Source organism: Rhyacophila brunnea, unplaced genomic scaffold, assembly GCF_057557595.1.
Source record: "Rhyacophila brunnea isolate RB1 unplaced genomic scaffold, BYU_Rbru_1.0 scaffold_9, whole genome shotgun sequence".
Taxonomy (NCBI): Eukaryota; Metazoa; Arthropoda; class Insecta; order Trichoptera; family Rhyacophilidae; genus Rhyacophila; species Rhyacophila brunnea.
The window spans coordinates 11,535,056-11,547,259 of record NW_028233361.1 but is presented as its reverse complement, the minus strand read 5'-3'; the positions used below and the strand labels follow the sequence as shown (position 1 = coordinate 11,547,259).

Here is a 12,204-nt window from a genome sequence, read left to right as displayed (position 1 = left end):
AACAGTCAAAACTGTCTATCTCGCTCTAAAATTTAGCACAGCCACGAGCGGTACTGTTAAAACATAGCACTTATTGTAACAATTACAACTAAATTATTGTAATTGTTAGATACAATAAGTGGTAATACAGTCAAACTTGGTTATTACGAGGAAGATGGGACCGACTGAATTTGCTCGTTATAAGCATTACTCGTTAAATCATTATTTAACATTTTTCGCGCCACGTTCTATTTAAGCAGAGAACATAAAAAATCTGAAAACCATCGTAAAAATCCCCGAAAAAAACATGGCATTCATAATCTACAAAAGAAGTTGTTTATTGTAATGAAGTGCTGAGCCACCGGCACTGGTAGGTACCTACTGACTTCACAAAACTTGCATTTTTTACATGCAATTTCAACCATATGCATGAATACTTTTTCAATGTTGTCGGCGAAAACACCAATTAGGTACTTAGACACTTAACTAGTGTCATAAACGTAATCCTGTCCCGGCGGCATCTGTCTAGTTAACTGCCCGGTCGGATTTTATTGCTTATGGTCGAAAATGTTTTTTTTAAACGATCGACACGTTTACTGTTTTGCTCGGTATACCTGAGAAGTAGCTCATTATAAAAGTGAATAAATGTATGCAGAAAATCATAGACTAAAATACGAATGTTTCCTCATTACATCTGAGATCTCGCTATTTCCGGGATCGTAATAACCAAGTTTGACTGTACTTCGATACAAAAATTTTAAAAACTACTCTCGATAGCTGCCGATAGCAGTCTTGTGTATAGAAAGATGCGCTGAAACTGTTTTCAGGTGTCGATACTTATGAACGGGCTGCTTGTAATTTTTAAGTTTTTCTGTAACAATTGACAACACAAACATTCACCTTAGTAACAATTAGAAAGTAAAAAATATATTTCATAACCCAAGATTATTGACAATGACAAACGTGTGCTTTTAAAAGTATTTCTCAACCGTGACTCTTTCCCTGATGACATTTTAATGACAGTATTTGAAATGTCTCTTTGGTTATCTGCCTCGTTTCACATACACAATCTTTCCATTCACAACTGTATACACTTAAGCACTTAAAATATAAATGAAATTATTGCATCACCATGTCACAGAGGCAGATAGATGTGCTTGATTGCTTCCAATTGATGGTCATTTAGCAGTTAGCGTAACATCTCTTGCGTTGCTTATATCCTCAGTTTGCACTGTTTATTAAGCAGTGGGAGTCAAATGTTTAAATATATCACTTGAACCGGTATTGAATTGCATATAATTCCTTTTTGATTCTTTAATACCCGCTATGTGCAAATTTTAATAGTTTTTAGTTATATACATCGTTGGTTCGGTTATTTTTTTCTTACTAGTTTATAATAACAACCCGTATAAAGACTATAGAAAGGAAAAAGGATTTAATCCTCAGTTTTTTAAAAATAGGTTTTATTGGATACTAACTAACATTGCACATGATTAAATGAAGCGCCTAGTTTCAAAAGCCCCTAAAACGATTTTAGTTAGTTCTGAGAAAAATGAGAAAAAATCATATCCTATTAAATATATGAACTTTATGTATTTATTTTTTCATTCCTTACATTCTAAAGAGTATTTTGGATTTCCATTTTAGGGGTATTTGAAAAGCATACCCAACCATTTTAGCGGGTTTTCAAATTTACCCTAATTTTTAATCATACGTATTGACGGTTTATGGCGTTGTTTATAGTTCAATCTTTAGCCTTCATATTAAAGGTAACAAAAATATCCATCTAAATATTCTAAATACCTATCTAACTCAAAAAAATTCAAAAACCGTCTTAGGGGCTTTTGAAACTAGGCGCTTCAAATACACGTTGTTTACAAAGGATGTAACCTGCAACACTGCTTAATCTGCAAACTCCATTTGGGCAAATTGTTCAGGAAATAGAAAAAACCTAATAATTTAACTATCGAGCGGAATTAAACAATTTCAAAAATTATTTTTTTTTACAAATAAGCTGCACTATGAATTAATACTGTATTTTATTTCCCTTTTATATATAAAGATATATTTAAATTCATAGTTTTTTTTTTGGAATTTAACAATTCCAAAAATACACTATGAATTAATAACTATTATAGCTTCCCTGTTATACATAAAAAAAAATATATAAGGACTGGAGTTGTTCCATTTACGATATTGAAAATTTGGCACCTGCAGTTGGCTGTTTTGTATAAAGAACAATAATGCATTATTTTAGGAGTTTGAAATTTTGTTTGAGCCTAGAAAACTTGCTTTATAACAAAATGCCATCCCCAAAATATCTCATTTTTGGTCAAAAGTGGAGTTTGCTGGTTTGCAGATTAAGCAGTATTTATATTAATGCCAAATTATTATCTAAATTTAGCTTGTAATTTAAATAAAAAAGTAGGAAGTTAAGTGGGAAAAAAGACTTATCCATCATTTCTGTTCGTTTTTTCTTTAATTAACTCAATAATTAATATCAGATTAGGGATATAAAAACAAAATTATTAATTATCATGGACTTCACGGTTATGTTTATTTTTTATCTTAACTTTGACCGAAAACCATAACAAAAACGTTTTTGTACCTCCTGTATAATTTGTTTTGTGTGTATTACGTCCTTTTTCCTTTCAACAGTCGATAATAATATCTAATATTGGAATCGCCAAGATATTCTAAAAAAATGTATCCCATATAACACTCAATATATTTAATTCTAAAACGTGTTTAATAAGTTATTTACATTCTTCCAATTGAAGTAATGGTACTCGTTAAATCATCCGTTAAATTTTATCCACTGTACATAATGGACTCAATCACATGGCATACGCACTAAGAAGCCATCCATAGACAGAAATCATATGTAGTTTTATACCATACTAAACTTATTATTTCTCTTCATGGGAATACATACCAGCGGAATTTGTACTCTACAAATGGCAACACGCTCATTATTGTTATAACCCGTTTACACGTGCATGGATTTAATGGTGGGCAGTATGTATTGTCGCGACCATAACAATAAAATGCAAATGTAAACACTTATTATCGTGCAAGTTGCAAGACTGCATGCATTGATCAAAAAAGTTTAGCAGCTTACATATTGACTTATGTGCATGCGCATTTGAACGATTGTGGCAAACCTGCTGGAAAAAATACGAACTACACCACACAGAACATTTTGATGTTTATCAATTTTCACAACCTGTCAAATAGCACCATACAATGACAACAACACGTCTCGCTCACGCTTGAAGAATGAGATTGGTGAGACAGTTAGCACCAGGGCTTCGAACTGAAAAAAATATCATTAATTTTGTCAGTACGAAAACCGGAACAGAACCAAAACCAAAAATTTCGGTTCGGTACATGTTCAAACACTAGCGTTAACATGCTCTTACTCCCCAATTATGCTGCACTGCGACGTAACAATTGTGTCGCTATTCGATGTAAGTTATTGACGAAAACACCAATTCGACAAGCATAATACATATTGTATATGAAATAAATATGCTGTTGTTTTTCATTTGAAATATGTTAGTCGAATTGAAGGTGCAAAGAAAACATTCACGATCGTGTCACACGCATCTCAACATAAATTTCATAATTTATAATATATTATTTTTAAAAATTACGGCTGTGAGGTGCAGCATAACCACTGGTTTCAGAGCGTGGCGCCGGGTTATCATAAAAGTATCATAAAATGTTCCAAATTATGTTAGAGAATATATTTTTAATACAAATAAAATCATTTAAAAATTATTCACTCAGAGCTGAACCGAAATCCGAAAAAACCGTTATTTTTTTCAGAACGAAAACCGGAACCGTACTGATATAGGTATATATTTTTTACTTCAACCGGAATGAAAACCGAAACGATATAAAATAAAGGTTCGACGCCCTGGTTAGCACATTTGCATGTAAACCGTTATTATCGCGATAGTTTAATTTACTATTGGTGCCAGTAAATTCATGCACGTGTAAAGACACTATTAGTTCTAAGGTATCTGCTGACTAGTGTTTAAGCTGACATATTTACTTAATAGTATGCATATTATGCCCCTTAAAGTATATTATATAAAAATAAATGTGTTTTGGTAATGGCAAATTTTTTGTTATGTGGCCTATCTAGTTTAAATGGTCAAAATAATTTTTCTGCGGGACAGAATGATAATTTTGGGAATTTCATGAACAGGAACGGCGCTCCAGTGCACTCGGGTCTATTTCAAGCCCTGTCGTCAGTGAGGTCCCGTTAAAATTCAGTTAAACGCATATCCCTAGATTAAGTAAATGTTAAATGTTACTTTAATTTAAAAATTAGATAGGTACTTATATTCTAATCGGATTATAGTAGTTGTCGAATAATCGAGCAGTGGATTACTGAGAGTGTACTGTAGTAATATTATTTTGATATTAAATGATATTTCATATCAATAATCTCATTGCAGGCGCGCAGGGAACGAAAAAAGAACAAGTTCGTTAATTAGATAACCAAACAATAAAATTATATGAAAAACAATTAATTGTATTAGTTGATAGTGTTAATGGTCGGTTATCTTCAATGTATGTGTTAATAATGCATGTAGTTGTATTATGGTGTGTACTTACAGTTTTTATTTAGTTAGTTCAGTTTGTATTTACATTTACTATGCCATTTTATATGTACAGTAACTGACCACAATGTTCACTAACCAACACGTCTGAATGTAGTTTCACTGATAACAGTCTTGGTATTGCGTGCCACATAGATTTCATAAATGTTTTTTTTAAAACAATTAGTGCTTTACTGTTTGCTTGGAAACATGTTACCTTGTGCCTATGGATGCTTGGCGGGTCTCTTGAAATTGATTAAATACGGCTAAATGAGTTGTTTATTAGTTAAATACCTTCTCAAATACCTGTGTATCTATGTTACAACATGCTGAACTGTAGTTAATTGATACTTTTCAGTTTTTCTCTGCATTGTATACTGTGTACATTTCTTTTTATATAAATTTATCAATTGAGGTGCTACAAATTGAATGCAAGTGCTCCGGTGACCAAGTTGAGTAAATCAACTTCAAAGTTGTATATGTAAATTTAACGTAACTGTTTCGTCACTAATCTATCAAACAATCAGACAGTGCAAATGTGATTATTTTTACAGTTGCTAGCGTCGACTGTATTTATATCAACAATATTATAGCTTCCTCTCGCTCGGCGTGCCTCCAATCATGTCTAGTTTTCTGTCGAAACTATCGAACTCTGTGCTAATGTGGTATGTTTATAATTCATTATGACCTTTATAGTAAAATTATTTTGAGTACTTATCGATTATAATATAAGCAAATATAAAATACTAGCAGTATTAAATACTCTAATTATATCTATTATTTTCACTGTGACACCTAAAATGTAAACAGACACCATCTTGATAATATATGAAATTTTATTGCTATATCAATAAAATAATATAGGAAAAGGATGACACTATAGGTATACTGTATCCGCCATGTGTCAATTTATTCAATTTACCTTTGATAAAGCAAACAATAAATTACTTAAATTTTATATTGTGCAGTTTTTATATTATTATTTTATTACCATTTTTTTAATTATGTCATCATCATCAGGGGCGCGACAACCCGTTGTGGGTCCTGGCCTCCTCCAACAGCTCTCTCCACCTGTCCCTATCCAGTGTGGCCGCTTTCCAATTTGGTACCCCCAGAATACGGCAGTCACTGGCAGCTCCATCTAACCAGTGAATCTTTGGCCTCCCTCTTCTTCTACGTCCTATTGGATTGCTGGTCATCACTCTCTTTGCCGGTTCATTGTCATTTATACGGTGCACATGACCTAGCCATCGCAGTCTCCCAATCTTAATTGATTGAACTGCGCTGCAATCTTCATACAGCCCGTAGAGCTCAGCATTATATCTTCTCCTCTAATTGGTGCCATCCCTGATCGGTCCATATATACGGTGGAGAATTTTTCTTTCAAAGATGTTCAGGGCTCGTTCATTTCGCAGAGTTAATGTCCAGGTTTCCGATGCGTAGGTGAGCACTGGCTTCACTAGTGTCTTGTAAAGAGTGCTTTTAGTTTGACGAGATAGTAAGCGAGACTTAAAATGTCTTAACAGACCAAAGTAGCATTTATTCGCAAACATGATTCTCTTGTTGATTTCTTCTGTAATATCATTATGTTGAGTTACAAGAGATCCAAGGTATATGAAACTGTCGACCGTATCAAACTTGTATGCACCAATATCTAACTTTGGTGCGACTTCTCGTGGTGTGACATAGACAGGCATGTATTTAGTTTTTGCGTCGTTTATTTGTAAACCCATTCTTTTGGCAGAGGCTTCTAGTGCTGTGAATGCCTTTTTCAGCGCCAATTCTGATATGGCAATGATGTCGATATCATCAGCATACGCCAGCAGCTGCACAGGCTTAGTAAATATCGTGCCGCTGCCACGGGCATCAATCTTTGCATCCCGTATCGCCTTTTCTAGCGCAATATTGAAAAGAAGGCATGCCAGAGCGTCACCTTGCCTTAGGCCATTCAGTGATACAAATGGCTCGGATATTTCCGCTTGAAGCTTTACCCGGCATTGTACTGGTGTCATTGTCATCTCTACAAGTTTAATTATTTTCGTCGGAATTTCAAATTCTCGCATTGCTTCGTATAACCGGTATCGATTAATGCTATCATAAGCTGCCTTAAAATCGATGAACAGGTGATACGTGTTAATATTGAATTCAGTGGTCTTTTCTAGAATCTGCCTTAGAGTGAATATTTGAGTAACACATGATCTCCCTCTTCGAAAGCCTCCTTGGTAGTGCCCGAGTATTCCTTCTACAATGGGTTCCAGCCGCTGGAATATCAGAATCGACAACAGTTTATATGCAGAGTTAAGGAGTGTCACCCCTTTGTAGTTACTACATTCTAGTTGGTCTCCTTTCTTGTGCAGGGGACAAATCAGCCCATCCTTCCACTCCTCTGGCATCTTTTCTGAAGTCCATACTTGGTAGATTAGGCTATGTAAATGTTTGAGCAGGCTTTCTCCCCCACATTTTATTAATTCACTCTGTAGGTTATCTATTCCAGGTGATTTGTTTGTTTTTAACCTTGACATGGCACCTTTTACCTCATTTAATGTTGGTGGTTCTTCTTATCATCCATGCCACTTTGTACTGATTCCTGGTCATGAGTATTAATTTTAGTGTTGCCGCCATCATTATGGGGGGGTATTTAAATGTTGATCAAAGAAACCCACCCACCGGGCAAGAATACGGTGCTTTTCTGTGAGTATCATGCCATTGTCATCCTTGCACATTGTGATACGAGGCTTGAAACCCTTCCTAACATTATTTATCTTTCTATAGAACAGCCGACTTTCTTGGGCTTTATAGTGTTCTTGGAGTAGGATCATTTCCTTTTTTAAATAATCACATTTCTTTTTCTTGTGTACTTTCTTTTCGTCACGTCGGCGCTTTTTATACTCATCGTCTGATGCCCGTGTTTTCTTCTGTAGCATCATTAAGTAAGCCTTATTCTTTCTCGTAGTGACTTCGCGGCAATCTTCGTCAAAGCATTCTGATCGTTCACCTGTTTTGCGGCGTCCTAAGGTATCATTAGCTGAGGATACTATGGCAGTCTTACACTCTTCCCAGTGTTGATTCACCTCTTCATGGTCTCCAACCTCAACATTGTCGCTCAGGTGAGTGTTTAAGCTCTCCTGGTACCGAGCCAGTTCCTGCGGAATCTTCAGTTTCTCTGTGTCAAAGGGTTTTGCTCTTGCTCCCATTTCCTTTTTGGTGTTTGAGATCTTTGCTCTAACTTTTCCACACACTAGGAAATGGTCTGAGTCTACATAAACCTTTTATTGCACAGACAGGTCTATGCTCCAGGTAAAAAAACAACATATTATTAACTTGTCAGATCCCAAATTCGATCCCGAGACCCACAACTTACCACTTGTTTATTGTGGATCCCTATAAAAATATAATGATAACTCCACAGCGGTGTGGCTGAATTATGGGTAAAAGAGTAGACATAGGAAATACTGCATCAGATGAATTTTGGTAGATTGTTTCAGAGATTATTACTTAAGTGTTTTTTTTATTTTTCAGGCCATCAAACTTGCCAGCGAAGGACACAGTGGAAGAGTACCGCCACCGGCTGGAGTACCAGCGGATGGTGGAAGCGGCACGGCGAAGGGAGGCAAGAGAGGCACGCGACCGCCGTCGCCAGCTGGCCAAGCAGGTGCGCCACGAAGACCACCTCAGTGCCGCCCTCAGGGAATGGAATCTCAACATTCTACCCACGTGGGAAACTACGTAAGTCTTATTTTATGTATTCACTAATAGAATAATTCATTTACAAATAAAAAACATACAATCAACTTTCAGTTTGGGCTTACTTCATCATAGCAATTTAATTAATACCGATGGACCATCCACTCAAAGGCCCTTACAAACTTTTGCAGTGTATGCAGCGAACCCATGTGAATTTAACTGAAAGTTTATATTATATGGTAAATCAATAATTGCAGCGCTATAATATCAATTGATGCATGTCACTATGCTTTCAATAATTTGAATAATATAATAAGACATTTGTAATACTGCTAGTCTTTCGTGCTTGCATAGATAATCGGTACTCAATTCAATGTTACTTGATCGGAAACGAGTAAATGACATTTAATACTATATCACTCATAATGTTTTCGCCATTATTCTCCATGGCAGTTTTATAAGTCACTAAGTGTGAAATTTTAACTCTTTTTTTTGTAATATACACAATCTTTTGAAATCATTATCCCATATTAAATAAATGTAAACTCTAATGGAATTAAGTTTTGTACTATTCCATTTGAGTCGTTTTTTGTTACCCGGGTTTCGCCTTTCGGCATCTTCAGACACATACACACTCACCAATAGGCAAATACACACTGACAACGAATACAGTTAACTCTAACTTATATAATAAATTAATACAATAAAATAGTTAAAGACTTTATCACCTACCTATCAAGTCAAGACTCACACTTAAAAATATAACAAACAAATTATGAATAGTTGAAGTGTTTGTAAAGATCCCTACCTAATTACAATTAATAATACATTCAATAGGGTAAAGCCGAAACTCGGTCGCAAAAATTGACTCAAATGGAATAGTACAAAACCTAAATCCATTAGAATTTTAAATTCAAATTCCGTCAAGTACCCTCCCTTGGTCGATAGTATTAATATTAAATAAATGTACTGTAATGAAACACATTATAATTTTGTTAGTTAATAACTTCTTGCCGAGTGAAGTTGATTTATGTCTGTAAAGAAAACTAACTACACAAAAATGTTCCTACTTATCAGGTGTCTTCCTTTTAAAAAACCTCAAAAATTGATATGATTATTCTTTTTGTGTGTTTAAATGATTCATTTTTAATGAATCGTGAATCATATATATATTTTGTTTCCCTCATCCTAATTCACCTAAAATTCTCCATTTGAGACCTAAAATATTGTGCAAGTTTTTTTATATCGTCTTAGATTTTAGTATCTTCTCAAAAATTAGCCTAAATCACTATTTTAAAATGACTTATAGAAATAGTAGCTTTTGTTTTATTTATATTATTTTGTTTTATTACAGAAAACTTACGCGGAAAACAAGAGATCTTTGGTGGTGTGGATTGCCCCCAGCCGTGAGAGGAAAGGTGTGGCAACTCGCCATTCCAAACAACCTTAGCATAACGCTACAACTCTACCATATATGTGTGGAGCGAGCCAAACAAAAGCTGCTGGAAGTCAAAGTAAGAAAGAACGGATTCAAGAAGTACAACGCGAGAAGTAAAAACATCAATGGCGTCGTCCACAACAATCACAATTCGGAATCCGCCTTCGACACTTCAAATCAAAAACCGTCTCCAATGGCGATGGACATTGATAGCGATAACAACATGACGGACAGCCTGTCGTATATAAACCCCACCCTGTCGAACGAGAGTCTCAATTATTTGGATCAAGAAGAATTAAGCTCAAGGCTTACGGATCGATCGATGGTGCGAAACTACAGCGAGCAGAATCTCAAGAAACATTACATGGACGTGGATAACTTGAGGCAGAGTTCTCAATCGAATCCTGACCTGTGTGAATTTAGCAACGAGAGGAGTATGGAGCTCATCCAATTAGACATAGCTAGGACTTTTCCGAATCTGTGTATCTTTCAACCTGGTGGACCGTACTTTGACGTGCTTCACGAACTGCTGGCGGCGTATGTCTGCTATAGACCCGATGTTGGATATGTACAGGTATGTCTTCGCAATCGTATTTAAATTTTCAATCTGCAGTGTTGTTAATAATCACTAAAAATCTCAACACCTTGAAACAGTGTTATGTACTTACGTAAAAAATCTTAACACCACTGCACAGTTATGTACCGAAATATGACTATATTCTAAAACATTAGAGCGAGAGGTTTAAAAGAATACTATTTTATATAACAAAAATACTTTATGCAGTCATCAAATGTTTAAAATAACTATAAAGGATAATAAGGCTTCAATATTATATAAATAGATTATCTACAACGTTTAAGGAGTGTCCAGGATCATGGTTTGAAAATACAATAAAAACTCAATTTTGACCTACGACGAGCACGTGGGCCGTTAACTACAGTCACCGATATGATGTATTTATTTCTCGTATTTCTTTCAGGGTATGTCATTCCTTGCCGCTATTCTCATCCTCAATATGGATGCACCGGAGGCTTTCATTTGCTTTGCCAACATTCTAAATGGACCAGTCCTACGGGCGGCTTTCACGTTAGACGGGGCAAAGATGCAGATACTCTGGAATGTTTACTCGAACCTGATGGAAGCGAATCTTCCGGTGGTTCACAAGCACTTTGAGGAGTCGGGCCTCGGGCCAGAGCTCTATTTGCTGGAGTGGCTGTACAGCGTGTTCGCAAAGGCCATGCCTCTTGATGTCGCTTGCAGAGTTTGGGACGTCTTCCTACGGGATGGAGATGAATTTCTATTCAAAACTGCCCTCGGTGAGTAGAAATCATTACAAGCAAACATGTTAAAAAAACCCCTTTTCTATGGAGATGAAGCTTAAATCTATAAAATAAACAGCAAATCACATTGACCATTATTTTTAAGACGAACAATCTCGTAAAATACTGAGAAATGCATATGTAGGTTATGGAAACAAAGCGACAGACTTCAAGCCAGAATACAAGCCGCCATTTTGTTTTTGAAGCTGCCAATAGAAGAATAAAATAATGAACTTATTACCAATACACGAAAATCTAACTGCCTTCAAAATTCCTAATATGGAATGCTTATAAGACTCCTATCTCGAATCCAAATTCTTTGAGCAGAACAATATTGATTATTGGTAGACGATGATGACGACTAAATAGATGAAAAAAAAGTTGAAAAAGTTTACTATGACTAATAATTAAATTAACTACAAGCCATTTCGTATTGCATATTCATTTGTGGCATATTTTACATTGTTATTTTATCTGATGTGTGATCAATTAAGATAAATGACATTTCTTACTTAATTGTAACAAACATCTGGGTGTAAAACAATGTAGGTATATATGGAAAACTACATACAAAATTCCATAACGCTAGTAGTCAGCTACATGTGAATTGATTTACTGCTGACAGTATGTATTATCGCAGCAAGTTGCAAGAATGCGTGCATGGATCAAAAAAGTTCAGCGGTTTCTGAATTTTCACGCGATATTTGGAACTTGTGCGATATCTGCGCCTGCCCTGTTGAACGATAGTGGTGAACCTCCCGAAAAAATACGAACTATACTGCACAGCGCATAATGACGTATATCAATTTTCACATGCTATCAATTAGCACCATACAATAACAACAACGTGTCTCGCTTACGCTTGAAGTATGAGATTGGTGAGACAGTCAGTACTTTTGCGTGTAAACAGTTATTATCGCGATAGTTTAATTTACACACTATTGGTGCCAGTAAATCCATGCATGTGTACAAGTGCTATAAAACCGCTGATAGATTATTATCATATGATTTTATGCATTACTCTTCACATACACTATTAAAATTTGATATTTCCACCAAACCCATAGAATACATTAATAGGCAATTATAAACTATTTATCTTAAGGTACGGTACGCTTTAAATTTTAAATAATCGCCTAGTATGGAGTCCATGGCCCCCACATCCTGAAG

At 35.4% G+C, this 12,204-nt stretch overlaps 1 protein-coding gene across 1 annotated transcript in view; it reads left to right on the top strand.

Moving 5' to 3' along the window:
• LOC147063264 (uncharacterized) overlaps window positions 1–12,204 on the top strand; it is a 138,048-nt gene that overhangs the window by 117,102 nt on the left and 8,742 nt on the right. Inside the window, exons 3-5 of the mRNA XM_085960056.1 lie at window positions 8,112–8,318; window positions 9,631–10,288; window positions 10,695–11,031. Coding sequence (XP_085816182.1) covers window positions 8,112–8,318; window positions 9,631–10,288; window positions 10,695–11,031 — 1,202 coding nt within the window. The remainder of the gene's footprint in view (window positions 1–8,111; window positions 8,319–9,630; window positions 10,289–10,694; window positions 11,032–12,204) is intronic.